Genomic DNA, 17,708 nt, shown 5'->3' with positions numbered 1-17,708 from the left:
TAAAGATTTTTTCCCAATTTGTTGTTTCCCTTCTGATTTTGACTACATTGTTTTTGTTTGTACAAAAACTTTTTAGTTTAATATAATCAAAACCATTTAATTTACATTTTGTGATTTTCTCTAACTCTTGCTTGGTTTTAAAGTCTTTCCTTTCCCAGAGATCTGACAAGTATACTATTCTGTGTTCACTTAACATGTTTATAGTTTCCCTCTTTATATTCAAGTCGTTCACCCATTCTGAATTTATCTTGGTGTAGGGTGTGAGATGTTGATCTAGACCTAATCTCTCCCATATTGGTTTAAATCTAAAGCTTTTGACCCTGGATTATTCTGTCCTCCTAGAAGCTCTCTCCTCTCTGGGTTTCAATGATAGCCCTCTCTCCTGGTTCTGCTACCTGCCACTTCCTAGACAGACTTCCCCCATTAGCCTCTGAGTTCCTTGAGTGTCTCTTAGTATGTATCTTTGTATCTTTGTATCCTTGGTGCTTAATACAGTGTCTAGCACATAGTAGGCACCCAATAACAATTGGTTGACTGACTGACTTGTCTAACCCATCTATTTCAGTCTCCTTTCTGAGCATATTTGGATTCTACTATAGCACATTTGTCTCTTTCTTGGTAATCTATCAAATTACTATAAGGCCCCCGATCATCCCTAGGTTGGTGATCCCCTCATTTTATATCTCCAGTCCTTGTCTCTCCTAAACTGATTAATGGGAAGATGGAGCTTGAAGAAACAATATAGAAAGAGCTCATAAGGAGAAAGTAGAGGATAAGGAGAAAAGAACATACAAGTGCTCTTATGAATCCAAAAAGAAACAAATTCATTACACTATGGATCCCTGAAGAGTAAAGACTCTTTCTTTCCCTATTCTGTGCTCCCTTGTCTGACAAAACCTTGTAGTATCCACTTCATAAATGTATAATATTGAGTAAATATTCATTCCATATTGTGAGAGAGACTATTTTTCTAGAAATAAATGACAGAGTATTGAATAAGGCTAAAGCCTATTTAAAGATGTAGCCCAGGATGAATAGAACTATTCACTAATACCTGGGTTAAGAAGGTTTTATGTTAATTTTTTCTCACCCTTTAGGTTTTACTAATTAAAGGATTCTTAAATAAAAAGAAGGCTGTTTTATTCATTTGTTGTTTATATTGACAGTTTATTTTGAAATAATTCCTACAACACTGATTACCTTAAGGTTTTTCCACCCCCAAATTCCAACTTTTGAGGATCTCTTTGTGACTGGGGCTCTTTTATGTTATTAAATCAAACAATTCTTGCCATAACTGATTTCTGTACTTTGAGGTGCCTTGCTATTCTATTTGCTTGATGTTTAATAGTGATTAGGAAAGTGATTATACTGAAATCAAAATTACAGTCAGATGTCAACTTGAACTTTCTTAATGGATTAAGTATTTATATATATATTTCTTTGCTTTTTTCATATTCGTACACTTTGATGAAAAAAATGATAAAAAAATATTTTCCCTAAAAAAAATTTCCCTTCCTCCTATCTTTCACCCCCCCCCCCCCACTGCTTTGAAATAGAAACTACTCAATTTCTCTATGTGAAGCACACTTCATTTTTGCAGGGACAAAGGATTAAGCTGAAGTTGTAATTATACAATTGAATATAATCATAATATCTTAGAATTGGAGGGGACCTTAAAGGTCAGCTAATCCAACCCATTATCTGCTACATGGATTCCTTCTATAGCATCCTTGACAAGTGCTTATCCAACCTCTACTTAGATACCTCCAGTAATGGAGAAACTTACTGCCTTATGAGAAAGCCCACTCTATTTTCAGATAATTCTAATTGTTAGAGAAGTCTTATATTGAGCCCAAATCTGCTACCCTGTGATTTTCATCCCCTGTTCCTACCTCTGCTCTCTTTTAGTAATGAAAAGGAAATTTAATTCTTCCTTTAATATTATGGTACTTGTTTGCCACTAGCAAGAAGAGGAAAATTAGTGAAAGCTCATGCTTCTAACTGCTTCTCTGCCTATCATCCCTTAACCCTGCTCTTTTCTTTATCTCCCTTTCCAGTTTAAGTTAGGAGAGCAAGGCTGAGAACTGAATCTTCAATAACCACTTGCTCTTTCTCCTCCTAGAACAAAAGTATTAAAATTCCAAACTTGAAACAAGCAAAGAAAATGGAAAAAGAAAGGAATACTTGCAGGTTGTCACCTTTCCCCTTCCTCACTGAGTCTTAACAACATAAATGGACTCACTTAAAAGAGCTTCCAGGTATAAGGAGCAAGGAACTGCTGAAAAAGAGGAAAGAAATGTGACTCACTCTGCAAGAGCAGCGAGAATCTCAGAGACTAATGGAGGTTACTGAGAGTACCTATAAACCAAGAATTGGGTAATACAGACACTAATTTCCCTCCACCTCCTTTCCTATCTCCATTCTTTTAGATTGAAAATATCAGGAAATGTAGGAAGAAATTACACAAATGACAGTAGATTTCCTTTTCCTACCTGCTAGAAAGATACAATTTAGAAAATTATTTCCATTTTATTTCAGAGCTTCTGTCATACAGAAGAACTGATGCAGGGTTTTCATTTTTAAGGTAACAAATATATAAGATATAAAATATATAATACTATTTAATAACAATATATAATACTATACACTATATGATATGATATATATAACTTGTATTTTTACAGAATATATTATATAATACATGCAACACATAACACATATGTATCATACAACTTATAAGAAAACAAGTAATTATATATTCATAATACAACAAATGCATAATTATGTTATGTGATGCTGTTATAATGCATTTTAATTAAATTCCTATAAAATATAGCAATATACATATATGCACATATATTATATATTTATTGTTAAATATGTTTATACACATACATATATATCACCCATATATCTATATCTCTCTATATTTAGTCCATTTACACATGGTATTAAGACTACATGATACGATGGAAAGGGCATTGACTTTCCCACCTAAGGACCTGTGTTCATCTCCTCCCTACCTTTGATGTTAATCATCCCTGTGACTTTGGATGAGTTACTGAACTTCCCTGGGCCTCAGTTTACTAATCTGTAAAATGAAGGGGTTGGATTAGATGACCTCTGAGGCCCTTTCCGCCTCTGGAGTTATGATTCTAAGATGCTTACTACCTGTATGGCTTTGGACAGATGGCCTAACTCCTTTGAATCCTAGTTTCTTCATCTATAAAAAGAAGGGATTGGACCAAATGGTCTCTGAGATCCCTTCCAGCTCTTATTCTAGAATTGACGATCCTTTAAGGATGGCTTTCATTCAGAAGCATTTATAGTGTATGCCAATGCTTTTCCCTTGAAACAGGCTCCCAGTTTTCCATCTGAGAAAAATTAGAGAGGAAATGAATGACTAATGTTGGGTCAACAAACAAGCCAGCAGCTAAACTACGAATAATACTGGGTTCTTATGTCCAACTCTTTTTCCAACAGGAAGTATTCCCTGGCTTTTGTCCTGCCATTAAATTTATGATGAACAGTGGGTTAGAGACAGAGGATTTGATCTTGACAGCAAAGTCAGTGGTGATCTATGTGGTACCTAAGTAGCCCAGTGGAGAGAGTGCTAGACTTGATATAAGGAAGAACTGAGTTTAAATCTTGCCTCAAACACTTGCTAGCTCTGTGTGATCCTGGACAAATTACTTAACCCCTCTGTGCCTCAATTTTCTTATTTGTAAAATGGGGATAATAATAGCACCTGCCTTTCAGGGTTGTTGTGGTGATCAAATGGGATCATATTTGTAAAGTTCTTTGGCAAACTTTATTTATTTTTTGTTTCCCTTCCCTCTTCCCTCCCCACTCCTGGAGTTGTCAAGCAATTCCACTGGGTTATACATGTATTATCATTCAAAACCTATTTCCATATTATTCATTTTTGTAATAATCTTTTAAAATCAAAACCCCAAGTCATATACCCAAATAAACAAGCAATAGAGCATATGTTTTTGGCAAACTTTAGAGCATTTTATAAATGCTAACTATTCTGGGGATTATTGCCCAATTTTAATAAATAGTCCATTTAATGAGGTTTGAGAATACTATATTGATATTCATTGGACAAAAGTTGTACATGCAAACCTCAATAAAAATGAATTCTGTCCACAAGAACGAATTAAAAGATTGCAGAATCTGAGTTGTGAAATGTCATTTCTGTCTATTGCCTGTGAAACTACCCTTGTTTTTTTCTTTCCTTATTGAAAAAGTTCTTTTGCTGAAATACCTCCTAATGAAAGAGACCACCCATGTAGGGCTTGTGTATTCTTATAAAATTTTTTTTAAAACCACTTGATTTCACACTTCCATGCGCTTCATATTTTCTCTACCTTCAAGGGCATGGCAGCAAAATTACAGAGTTTTTATAAATGTCGAGTAGCTCTTAGAGGCATTTGTAGGGGAGCTGTGATAACGAATACCAAATATTATTGTTGTTGCTAAAGGCCTCCCTTCCAATGGTCCTTTCTGTTTACCTATCCTGCTTTCCATGTTTACTAGCTCCAATCTCTGCTGCTTCCATTTGAGTATGATTGCAGGGTGGGGGAAGGTTTACTTAACTTGTTGCACAAAGGGACTATTTTCTCTGTGTACAGCATGTGGTATTATTGGCTCCCTGTTCCTGAAAGGAGGTCGTGGACCATTCGTATCCTATTTGGCAAGAGGGAGGGTGGTGGTCATGGGGAGCGATATTCCTTAAAAAATGTTTTGTTTCTAAATCGCCATCTTTTGAACCAGGGTTTATGTTTTCTCCTCCATAATCTCACACACGCCATAACCTTGATTGGTCCCTCCATGGGCCCTTCTTCGAACCCGGTTTGTGTTTTACAAGGTGTTAGGACTTAAAAATAGCTGCTCACACCTTCAGTTTATTCACCAGAGAATTTATTGAATGGTTAACATAATAGGGGGCTGTTTCAACCCCCAAAATGGCCAGCTTCCTTCATTCCTTATGGATAACAAACAATTCTTTGTGAGTGGCAGCTACAGGCTGGTCCATTTTTTATGGCATTATTTGTGTATTTCTTTATTTTTTTTTATTGCAAAAGCAATGTTATAACTCATTAAGGGAGCTGTGCCATATAAGGGATGCCTCCTACAGAGAAGACTAGGGGTGTGTGTGTAGGGGAAAGAAATATTAAAACTTTTGTATCAGGACTAGGGAGGCCTTGAAGAGAGAAAACTAGGGGGAATGAGAGTAGTTAATGGTTTCCCACTAATTTCCTTTTTATTCTCTATCTCTTCGTTTTCCTTCCTTCAGAGCTGCTCAGAAGTTAAATCTATCTTCCAAAAAGAAGAAGAACCGACCTTCAACTTCGTCAGCTTCTGAATCACCTCTCTTCTCCACAAGCTTCAGCGGGATCCTTCAGGCATCCCCTCCTCCAGCACCACCTTGTTTGTTAAGGGCAGTCAACAAAGTAAAAGACACTCCAGGCCTGGGCAAGGTAGGTTCTCCCACCTGGCTACCACTATTTGCATGAAGGAATGAGGTCTAGGAAGAGGAAGAAAAGGAATCAAAAGGGACTTGGCATTAAGGACAATTGAGATCTTTGGGGTACTTTTTTTGATTGATTTAGAAAGCAGAAAAGAAGATAGAGAGAAGGAGGTGAGGAGAGAATGAAAGAAATCTAATAGGTTAGGGACAATTCCAGTTTTTTCTTTGATTACATTGAGTTAACGGTAAATTGAGACATTGAATTTGTTGATATCTGGTTTGTTTTTGGTGGAGAAACGAGTCTGTATTGTTTTAGAGGACTGCTTACTGATAAAGACAGGACCTAGAGCCAGAGACAAAAGGCAGACTGCAGAGGCAGGAGTTCCAGGGAGGATACAGGAACAAGACATAGAATGCACTTAATAATTTTATCTGTGACAGTTAATGATTTTTTCCCCCCTCTGTTCCACTTTAAAAAAAAATCTCTCCATCTGCTCTTATCCTGAAACTGGTGGGATTTTTAGGGGGATATTTTTAGCCTTGTCTTTATACCTGAGATTCAATGCAACTTTGAATTGTCCCCAAGCACTTACAAAGAAATTTAGAAAAACTATCTCAAAATCAGAATGGTTTGGCCAACTATGTTGAGAGTAACTGAACCTTTAAATGACTTCTCTAAAGTTGCTCTCTCTTCTGGGATGAATATCAGGGTGGAACCACTTTGGGAAAGGATTTATTTTCTTTGATTAGTGAATGAGTTAGGAGCTATACAAGTATCCAGATAAAGGGAGAGGTGGATTTTTTTCAGGTTTTGGCAGGGGAGAACATGGGCAGAAGCAGGAAGATGCCCTCCTCTCTGCCAATTCCCATTGACCTTGACCTGAAGGCTTCTCTTATTCCAGGTCCTGGTTTTTCTATGAGACATGGCTACTCACTCTAAAGAGGATAGTGGTTTAACAATGTGCCTGGAGGGGCATTTTAATGTGGCCATCCACTACCTTGTCCCTGGCACCCACATAAAATTAAGAAGATTGGGGGTACAGAGGGAAGGAAACATTAAGTTTTTGTATCAAAACTGGGAACTTTGGTCTTCAATAGATCTGAATTTAATCCTGAAGTCATAGCCAGTGCTAGGCCAAATTGTGAAGGAGTCATAGTCTGTCTCTATTGCTCTCCTTCATCCATTCATTTTTTTTCTTTCCAGCAGCCAGTTTTCCTCTCTTCTCTGCCCCCTCACCACTTCCTATGCTTTTATATTCCACTAGTGTGCTGACAAATCAATTCTCCCTAATAAACCAAATTGTTGAAGTCTTAATCCTGGAAAGGGCACCATAACGCCATTATCCTAATACTCCACGAGATCACAGAGACTGGGGTACTGAAGAATATTATTAGCCCTTGCAAGAATATTTGCATTTTAAAAGAGACTTCCTGGGGAGAATTAATACTTGACCTAAAGGATCAAATGCCAATGGTGAAATTCACTGGGGTTCTTAATGCAGAAGGCATTTTTTCAGGAAAAGTATTAACATAGATAACTTAGGTCATTCCATTTTATAGAAGGTGCACCCTTTTTACGCCATATTCTGGAATGGTTCCAAAAGGAGTAATGTAGATAACTTCAATGGCACCTATATGTTAGCACCGCAAAGGAGGCAACACAGCTGAGTGCATGGAATCAACAGGCATGATTGTTACAGCAGGAAATCCCACTGGTTTTTTTTCCCCACATGTCATAAGCTGTGTGAAATCAATGTATTTAAATGGGTTAGGCAATGCAGTAACCATCAATATATCAGAATCCAGATCTTTATAATTCTAATGATGGACTCTAGTGAGAGGAAAGAGGGAGGAGGCGGGCATCAACTTCTGGTGGTGGTCATAAGACCTGGAGTATTTGTCCTTCTCTGTGTAGGTTCTTTACTGATATCCTGATTTCTGTAGAAGGCATCTGCGCCATGTGTGTATGTGTATCTCCTCAGGATATTCTCTGTTTGAATTGATGTGCAATTGTGGGCACAGTTAGCACCACAATTCCATGCTTTCAGCAGACATATACTTCCAAAAGCCATCTTAGCATGCTCATCTGTAAAATGAAGAGGTTGAAAAAGATAAACTCTGAAGCCCCAACTCAAGATCAATGGTCCTTTGGTAGATTCCACCATTAGATAGTCTGACTGTAATTCCTAGCGTCTAAGAGGCTTTTGCCCTTACTATATTCTAAATAATAGGTGTATATGTTATATATAATATTACTATATATTCTGACCTATACCCTCTCCTGAAGTTTAAAGAGGGGAATTTAAAGGAGCCAAGGTGCTTGCTTGACCTTCGAGATATAAAAAAAGAAGGGATGTCAATAATCAAGAAGGAGCATTTTCTCACTTCTAGCCAGAGCCACTTATTGTCTGTCTGTCTTTTCCAGCTCACTTGGGTCAATCTAGAGTTGCCAGATGTTATAGACATAACATGGAGTAAGTTGAGTGAAGGAACATCATAGAAATCCAAAGGTAGAAAGGTAGTGGCAGTCAAAGGCAGTGTTACTTATAGAGTATAAGTCATTTAAAATGAAACTTGTTTCTTTAAAATATATGTATATGATATATATTTTTATATCTGTGTATATATAATCAGTTCTAATATATATTTATATTATATATGGTGGTAAAGGTATATGTATATATATATCCATAGATATAGATATATCTGTATCTACCCAGCTATATAGTCAGTTCATATATATGTAAAATATATGTATATCCATCAATATAACATACATGGTGGTAAAGGTATATATATATATCCACAGATATAAATATATCTGTATCTACCCAGCTATATAGTCAATTCACATACATATATATACCTATATATACCTATATATAAATAAAATATACATATATCCATCAATATAACATACATGGTGATAAAATATATACAGGTACATATATAGATATGGATAGATTCACCCAGCTATATAGATACAGATGTATACTAGGACTGAATAGTAACAGGGTTATAGGGAGTGACATAATGCTGCATTTCCTTTTTGTACACAGAGATTCTGTTTCACATAATGTGGGGAAAAACTTTTTTCTGACATATTATACTACACCTCAGTTGCAACTTAATATTATAACTTTGGTCATTCCTGATGGTGTGTTGTAATTAGGACTTGACACTCTTTTACCCTTATTGAGGAATTCTCATCAATTAACCACTGTTGCATAATTTACATTTTAATATCTCCAAGAGGCACGAATGGAGCACAATATGAAAATGTATAATTGGAGCTATAAAATGGGCCCTTTATTGAAATGAGTGGAACTGGCTTTAATTATTTAGAGCAAGGGTGGGCCTACCTCTAGGGCCTAGGAGTGGGACCTATGAGTCAACCAGGAGAATGACACCCTTGATAACAGTAACTCCCTGGGACCGTCCTGTACCATGATGAAGCTCCCTGAGACCTTCTTCCTTTTAGGTAAAAATTAATAGCACGTAAGTGGGGCAGAGGGAGGGCCATGAGCAGGGGGTGGCCCTTGAGCTGATTCTTAGGGGGAGTTAGGGATTTCTAGAGGTGGAGCATTTCTCAAAAGTATACATTCTATGGGGAAAACCAAATAAAACCCCCCTAAAACAAGTACATATTCTATCTGCTGCCCCTGCTATATGTATACAAAACATCCATAGAACCATCAATGTATGCATGCATGTGTGACACGTATACACCCATATACAATGCATAACTCCATTGTGAGGATATCTAGGATGCTCTCTATGCACTTTTCTTCTAAGACAATGCCTGTGAAGACCCCTTGACCGGTGTTTAGCTTTAGTCTGATCTCATTAGGAATCTCGAAGACCCTTTACTATAAAGGATTCCATGTTTTTTCTCTGCAGAATCCTCACTTAGTTTGCTCAGAGTAGAACAAGAATTACAAGTACTTCCCTACCCCTGAGTAGACAAGGCCACCCATGCCTGCCCAGCCATTCATTTCCAAGGGGAAATGAGTCTTCCACTCTTGGCAATGCGACTCCAGATGGATCTCTTCATGGATGCTCACTATTGGCTTCACAGAAATAGACTGATTTGTCTGGCCAGACGATTAATCTTTCTCCATAATGTGCAGCAGCTGGAGCCATCCTGGTTCTCCCAACAAATCCTTAATTTTTAGTCTGTCTCCTATTCAGCCCTATTCTCTGAGCTAAGGGTTATTTTTTTTTCCTGTGGTTAAAACGATTTTAAAAAATAGTACAGATAATCTCACACTGATTGCTTGGCTCATCTAAGACCAACAGCTCTGCTGTTGCTCAGGCTGAATTTAACTTTAACTAAATTTGCCTTGGTTGAGACTCACCTGGTTAAAATGAAAGGATTGGGATGCAGAAAAGGAACCAGCATTCCTCTGAGCAAGTTCGTCCTCTTTTTCACAATATTATTAGTGTTGTTAGAATACATAACCTGGATAAGAATAAATCTTAGTAACTTTGGTTTGGAGAAAGAGGACAAAATTGACACACTCTAATAGGAGATGCGAGAAACCACAAGATGGGGGGGAAATGGCACTAATGCAGGAAGTGGCCTCACTTGCATTGTATACTGGGAAAAAAGTCACCTTGTCTCAGGACTTAAAAATTGTCAGGGTTCATCTATTCAGCAAACATTTATTGGATGACTGCTGGACCCAAAGAAAGCCCTGTAATAGGAGGAACCTACAAAGAGAAATAATATATAGTCTTACATAGTGAAGAAAATTGTGAGACTATTTCTTATGGGGAGGTAATACAAGGGAGACGAGTTCCAAAGAGATAACATGAAATATAGTTTGCAAAAGAATGGGAAGGAGGAAGGGAAGGAAAGGGAATAAATATTTATGTAGTGCCTACTGTGTGCTAGCACTGTGCCAAGCACTTTACATATATTACTCAATTTGATCCTCACAATAACACCATGAGATAGGCGATAAACAGTGAGTGAGGGGGCAACTTAGGTGACACAGTGATAGAATACCAGGCTTGGGGTTGGGGGAACTGGGGTTCAAATCTGGCCTCAGCCCTTCCTAGCTGTGTGACCCTGGGCAAGTCACTTAAATCCAACAGCCTAACCCTTGCTGCTCTTCTAAAACAAAAGGCATGGGTTTAAAAAAATTAGTGTCTATATGAAAGAATGCCTCAAATTGCTTGGATAACTCAAAACAGTCCTGAGATTTTAACTCACATCCATCAATCTGACAAAGATGGAAGCCATATTGAATGGTTTGTGGGAATACAGTAATCCTATCTGACATTGTATGTAACATCACTATTCTTCTGGTAGAGTTATGCATTGGGCTAACCATTCTGGGAAACTATTTGGAATTATTTTAGAAGTCACTATATTGTTCAAACCCAATTGTTCCACTATTGGGCATAGAAATCAAAGAAATCAAAAACAGAGGGAAAGTTCTCATATATATCAAAATAACCCTACCAGGACCTTTTGTGATATAAAACTGGATTTTTTAAAAAAATGAATGTACATTGATTGGTGGGGGCTAACCAAAATGTACTTTATAAATGTGGTGGAACACTGTTGTGCTCTAAGCAATGACAGGTATGAAGTCTTCAGAGAAGGAAGAAAGAGAAGGGGGAGGGACAGAAATAATTATATAGTGCCTACTATGTACTAAGCACATTCCCCCCTTTTTTAAACCCTTATCTTCTGTCTTAGAATTGATACTAAATATTGGTCCCAAAGCAGAAGAATGGTTATGGCTAGGCAACTGGGGTTAATTGATTTGCCCAAGGTTACACAGCCAGGAAGTGTCTCTGGTTGGATTTGAACTTAGGTCTTTCAGGGCTAGACCTTTATTACATGGCATCATCTGCCTACCTAAGAGAAGTACAAGAATACTTTCCTGAATTGATACAGAGTGAAGAAAGCAGGACCAGGTCTGGGCAGACACAGAGATTATAATAATGTAAATCAAAACAATACTGAAAGTCAGTCAAAGTCAGATTTATTGTAGATCAAACTTTCTCTCAGAAAGCAGATAATGAAACACATTCCTCTCCTTGCAATAAAAAGGAAGGGACAGACTCGCATTGTGTGAAGGACATTATTACCTATGTTGGCACATGCTTATTATGGCATATGCTTAAAAAATAACTATTGTTTTTCTTTGCAGACAAGGTGGGGATAGGGCTCCTTGGTAGGGATGGGGCTCTATGGGGAAATGATTATGATCTAGAACTAAATATATGCACAAAACCTTTAAAAACCAAGACCAGGAGGCAGAGGCTTCAGTGGTTAAGAGAACATAGGAAATGGGCTAAAGTCCTGGTTCATTTAACTGAGTTTGATTACTTTTATTTCTGCTGATCAAATTCCAATGAGATCCTTTTTTTCCTCTCTGTCTTCATTATTGGATGAGGAACAGGAAGGTTAAGCAGCGAATTCCACCTTAATTTGATCAGACTTCTGATAGTGACACTTATTACTACATTTAAGATCCTCTGTTTCCTGACTTTTCTTTGCCACAAATATTTACTAGCAGCTGACTGGATGTGGGGATGAACAAAGGCTCAGAATCCAGTGGCATAAACTTGCATCTTCTGTTGAAAACCATTACTGGTAATATCTGACTCCTAAAGCAGCACAAAGAAAATTTCTCATTAATTTCCCTGAGGATTCCACAATTTAAAATCCTATGATATCACTATTCTTTTTTCATAGGGTTATTTTATTTCTCATTAAGGTTCTCTGTTCATAGCCTGAACTTGATAGCTCAGCCTGATGTGGCGGCATCACTTGGTTCTCAAAAGTTTTTTGCTTACAGGCTGTAAGTTCTGATGTGTTCTACCAAGTTGGAGAGGATTGGAATATTTGTCTAGAGAGGCTTGCTATTTGAGGACCAATCTAGCAGAATTCTGTGAGGCAAACCATAAGATCATAAACACCATAGGATTGTTGATCTGGAGCTGAGAGGGTCTAGTCTGATTTCAGCTTGGTATTGGTGGTTGCCCTTCGTTCTTGAGGAGGATCAAAGTGACATCAAGTGATGTCTTTTGACTTGAACATAAATAGGATTTAAGTGAGGCAGAGTTGGATAAAGTCTTCAGTTTCACTCTCTCTTCCAGCATCATTGAAGTCCAATGGCAAGACTTTTTGTCTTGTCAACTTCATAGAAAGAAAAGCATTACCCCATGCACTGACTACACTTTCTTCTCTTTTCTATTTTGTCCCCTTGGTGAACTAATTCAACTTTTTACTCTCTTCTCCTCAATTACCTTGCCCCTTTGTCCTATCACCAGTCATACCTGGTCAAAGTTCAAGACTGGTTTACTCCCACCCTCCACCTCCTTTGATTTTATTCTTTAGCTGCTGAATGGAGCTGGAGAAAATCATGCAATAAATGGAAGCCATTAGATGAGAGTTCACCCTTCTCCCATTTTCCTCATATTATATCATTCAGTGCTTGGCACTGTAAGATTAAAATTAATATCCAGTAACTCCAAGTATTATATTTTATAAGATTTATTAATAATCACTTGAAGTAGAGGAAAGTAAAAACTATGAGTAAAGAAAAGTTTATCCTGACACTTATCTGGGGAGAGAAGAGAGCCGAAGGGGGGATGGGGAGTTCCAGAATACTTATCTCCAAAAAATGTAAGGATGAAATGTAAGGACAAAAGTGGGATGCTGGGAAATGTAGACCTGGGGTTCAAAATTCTAATTACATAGCACATCATAAGCACAAGTGCTTCATCTAATTCAGAAATCTTTCTACACTATCCATTCCTTAAATATAGGCTTCAATGAAGAATAACCCCTTTCTTTTCCAATGCCAACCCCTCTGCATGAATCCTTTTAAAAAAAACAAACTCTTACCTTCTATCTTAGAATAAGGCAGAAGAGAGGTCAGGTCCAGGTAGAGTGACTTTCCCAGACTCATACAGGTAGGAAGGGTCTGAAGTCATATTTGAACCTAGGATCTTCCACCTCCAGGCCTGGCTATCTATCCACCATGACACCTAGCTGCCCCCTCATGCATCTTTGATCTCATCTAATTTTCTAGCATATTTCCCCCAGGATTCTTCCCACTTCCTTTCTCTTTGATGTCTTCATTCTGTCTACTGGCTCTTCTCCTGTTGCCTATGTTTCCCCCATTCTTAAAAACCCTCACTTGATCACTATCATCCCCTATAACTGTGTTATCTTTGAACTTTCCTCTCCTTCATACTAAATATAAAGTCCAGAAAAAAATCTGTCTATGATGGTTGCCTTTACTTCCTTTCCTCTTCCTTTCTTCTAAACCCTCTAGGATCTGACTTCTCATGTTATCATTCAAATGAAACTGCCCTTTCCAGAATCACCAATAATTAATCAATTACTAAATCAGATAATCTTTTTGCAAACTCAATCCTTCTTGACCCCTACATCATTTGATGTTATTTATCCCCCTCTCCTCCTGGGTATTCTCTCTTCTCTGGGGTATCTGATAATGCTCTCTCAGAGATCTTGTAATTGTGTGGTGCTCCTTCTCAGTCTCCATTCCTGGTTCTCCATCCATGCCATCCCTACTAACCAAGCCTGTCTTCTGCACCCACTTCTCTTCTCCCTCTTGTACTATTCCATTCCATCATTTCATTCATTCTCAATACTTGAATTATCATCTCTGTGCAGATCATGTGCAGGGTTGTTGTGAGGATTTGATGACATAATAATAGTAACAGATAATAATGAAAATTATGATAGCAATCTCATTAAAATGAGATGATAAATGTAAAAAAATAATTGTCATAAACTGCAAATTGTAAAGTGCTTAGCACAGTACCTGGCACATAGTAAGAACTATATAAATGGTTTATTATTATTATTATAGCTATAATTCCAGCTCTAGCCTTTCTCCTATGCTCATAGTCACAAATGACCAACTACCATTTGGACATCTTGAACTAGTTGTCTCCTAGACATCTCATAGTCAACATACCTCAAACAGAACTCATCATCTTTCCCTCCAGATTCTCCTGTTGACTTTGAAATTCCCTTTTACTGTCAAGGCCACCACTCGGGCTCAAAACTTTGTTGTCATCTTCTACTCCTCACTCTTGATCATCTCCAAATCCAGTTTGTTGTCAAATCTTTTTTTCTCCATTCATTGCATCCTCATGTATGTCTTTGCTCCACTAACATGGTCACTTCTCTAGTTCAGTGTATATAGTAGTGTATATTAGGTAGTGTAGCACCTACCTGATATATATATATATATATATATGGTAATTTTTATGTTATCTTCATTTTTAGGCTACCAATTCCTTGATGGTAGAAGCAATTTTTGCACGTAGTAAACATTTAATAACTACTTATTGACTGACTATGACCCACCTCCCCACTTCTTCATTTTATAGATGAGAGAACTAAGGCCCAAAGAATTTAAGAGTAATGGGTTAGTACCAGTCATTAGGGTGAAGGTCATAAATGTTTTAAACCCTTTATAGTACAGATAAAAATTTCCAGAAGATTTTAAATCAGTAGTTCCCAATATTTTAGTATCTTTAGTCTCTCGATTCTATTGATTCTGAATATGAAAAAAAGTAATAGAGGAAGATAGCAAGGACGTGTATGGGAGATAAAGTAAAGGAGGGTGTTAATGAAGAAAAATGAGCATTCTAAAAGGATAGGAAATTTTTGTGTGATTAACAGATGAACCTGGGGGTCCTTGGAATACCCATGACAAACTCAGTTGGGGTTCCAAATTAGTGGCTGAGAATATAAGTGAAAAATGGAGCATACATTCTCTAATAAATGCCACATTCTCAATCTACCAAAGATCAGAAAAAATGAGTAGAATGCTGCAATAAATTATTTTTATCCTTTTTGTCTAAGAATGCTTAGAAGATTGCTAATATCAAGAGAGAATGGGAATAATAGGTGAATTTCAACTAGCATTTAAGGGATCTTATCTATCTATGTCATTCTTTTACTAATGGCTGAAGGGAAGGAGAGTCACGACTCAATAAAACTATCCCATTAAAACTGGATTGATAGCAATTTTCTAAAGCAAATGGTGGATCCAAGCTGCTAATGTAATTAGAAAGTTTCCCATTGTATCTTAGACAGAGGAGACAGAAATGGTGTTCTTGTCCTCTGAATGAATAAATTGCATCACATAGAATATTTTTGAATCTCTCTCAAATGTATCTCATCAGATTCAATATCCCATGATATAGGAAAACCCTCACATCTTTATGATACTTTTCTTAGGATTCAGTAAAGAATTATATCTTCAGAAGCCACAGTTCTCTAGCCATTGTGGAGATAAAACATGAGGTGAGACTGTTAGTATTTCTACATTGTCTTGCCAAGATGTCTTTATCTTATTCTGAAGAGGTGATCTCTCCATTTCATACTTGGACATTTCTGTTTAAAACGATCTTAAACATACCAATTATAAATGACACTTTAGTCTGAGGGGCAACATGTCTGTAGCTGTCCAAAAATAACTATTCACTTTGGTAGTACCAAAGAAGAATTTGAACTCCTTTCAGAGAGCAGACTTTTAGGCATCATAGGATTATCAGCTTAGAGTTGGAAAGGACCTTAAAGGTTATTTATTCAACCCTTTCACTTTACTGATCAGCAGCTGGAGCCTGCAGAGATAAGTGATGTGTGTAACAGTTCCTAGGTGGCAGATTCAAACCCAGATCTGTTGACTCCAAATCTAGTATTCTTCCAACTCTACCAAACAGCTTCTGGAAAGAAAATGGAAGTTACATATTTGGACTTAATGAGAGACAATATTTGCCCAAAACTAGTTCTCATAAAAATGTTATGGTCTGCCATAAATGGAAGAAATGGGTTCTCTCTTACTTATAGTCTTCTGGGATATTATGGTAGGGATTTTTTATGAGTACAGTTTGAACAACCCCTTATTAAGCACTTAGTACATGCCAGGGCTGTGGGCTTCTTTCCATTCCAAAACTGTGTGATTCTGTTTATGAGAAGACCAAGAGAATAACCAATGATGGAGTCAAGGCATACTAGAGGGAGGACTTCAATGGAGCTCCCCAAGAATTTATCCTTATACCTTTAAACATCTGTCAACTAGAAGGATTATTCTTATTTTGCTTGAACCCAAAGAGTTAGGTTTAGTGCTGATCTAAGAAAAAAATTATTTTTTAAAGTTTTTTTTTGATAAACTCTCTACTTGTCCCAACACTCCAATTTGAGCAAACTAAAAAAAATCCCTAGCATGAAAAATGAGTCAAATTTGCTGCATAGTTTAGTAAAAGACATCCCCACATTAGCCATGACCAAGAGAACATTCTTGCAAGCTAAATTTTTCCCCTCTCTCTCAGGATGCAAGTGACAAATTTCATCTTCATTCTTTTGGACTCATTGTTTCTCATTGCAATTATCAGAGTCTGGAGGCTTTCAAGTTGTTATCCTTGTACAAACTGTACACTAATTATACTAGTTGTTTTCATTGTATAAATTGTCCTGGTTCTACTTTGCATCAGTTCATAATGGTCTTCCCAGTTTTCTGTGAAATTGTCCATTTCATTATTTTTTATGGCATAGTAATGATCCATCCCATTTTATTTAGCCAATCCTCAGAGGATACCCACTTAGTTTATAAGTTCTGACTACCATGAAAAAGAATTACTATAAATATTTTTGACATATCAATTATACGGAGAAATTCCAAGCAATTAGATCAGAAGAGATTACGTTTCCCTTCACTTCATATAGAATCTTTGTCCAGAGGCTGTATGATTACCTTGGAGGTTTTTCGTAAATGTCATTTTTGGTCAGATATTGGTCTAAACTAAGGTGATGGCTGTGTGGACAGAGAAAAGGAGACAAATATGAGAGATGTTGTGGAGGCAAAAAAACAAATATTGGCAACTGGTTGGATGTATGGGGTGAGTGAAGAATAAAGGGTCAAGGATGACATAAAATTGTATACTTGGGTAACTAGAAAGATGATTGTTCTCTCAATAGACATAGGAAAATATTGAAAAGGGATATTTTTGGGAGAAAGATCATAATTTATTTTGGATTTGTGGAATTTTGGTTGTCTCCAGGACATCTAGTTTAGAATATCTATTAGGAAGTTGGTGATTTAAGATTGGAGCTCAGGAGACAGACTTGATTTGGAGATGTGTGTGTGTGTGTGTGTGTGTGTGTGTGTGTGTGTGTGTGTGTGTGTGTGTGTGTGTGTACTTGGGAGTCATCAACATAGAGATG

General features: G+C 37.1%; 1 protein-coding gene across 1 annotated transcript in view; it reads left to right on the top strand.

Annotated features, from left to right (window-relative positions):
- KIF26B (kinesin family member 26B) overlaps positions 1-17,708 on the top strand; it is a 632,023-nt gene that overhangs the window by 424,706 nt on the left and 189,609 nt on the right. Inside the window, exon 5 of the mRNA XM_044674977.1 lies at positions 5,303-5,486. Within this exon, the coding sequence (XP_044530912.1) occupies positions 5,303-5,486 (184 nt within the window). The remainder of the gene's footprint in view (positions 1-5,302; positions 5,487-17,708) is intronic.

This window comes from Gracilinanus agilis, chromosome 4 (assembly GCF_016433145.1).
Source record: "Gracilinanus agilis isolate LMUSP501 chromosome 4, AgileGrace, whole genome shotgun sequence".
Taxonomy (NCBI): Eukaryota; Metazoa; Chordata; class Mammalia; order Didelphimorphia; family Didelphidae; genus Gracilinanus; species Gracilinanus agilis.
Note: the sequence above shows the minus strand (reverse complement) of the source record. Positions and strands in the feature narration are given on the sequence as shown.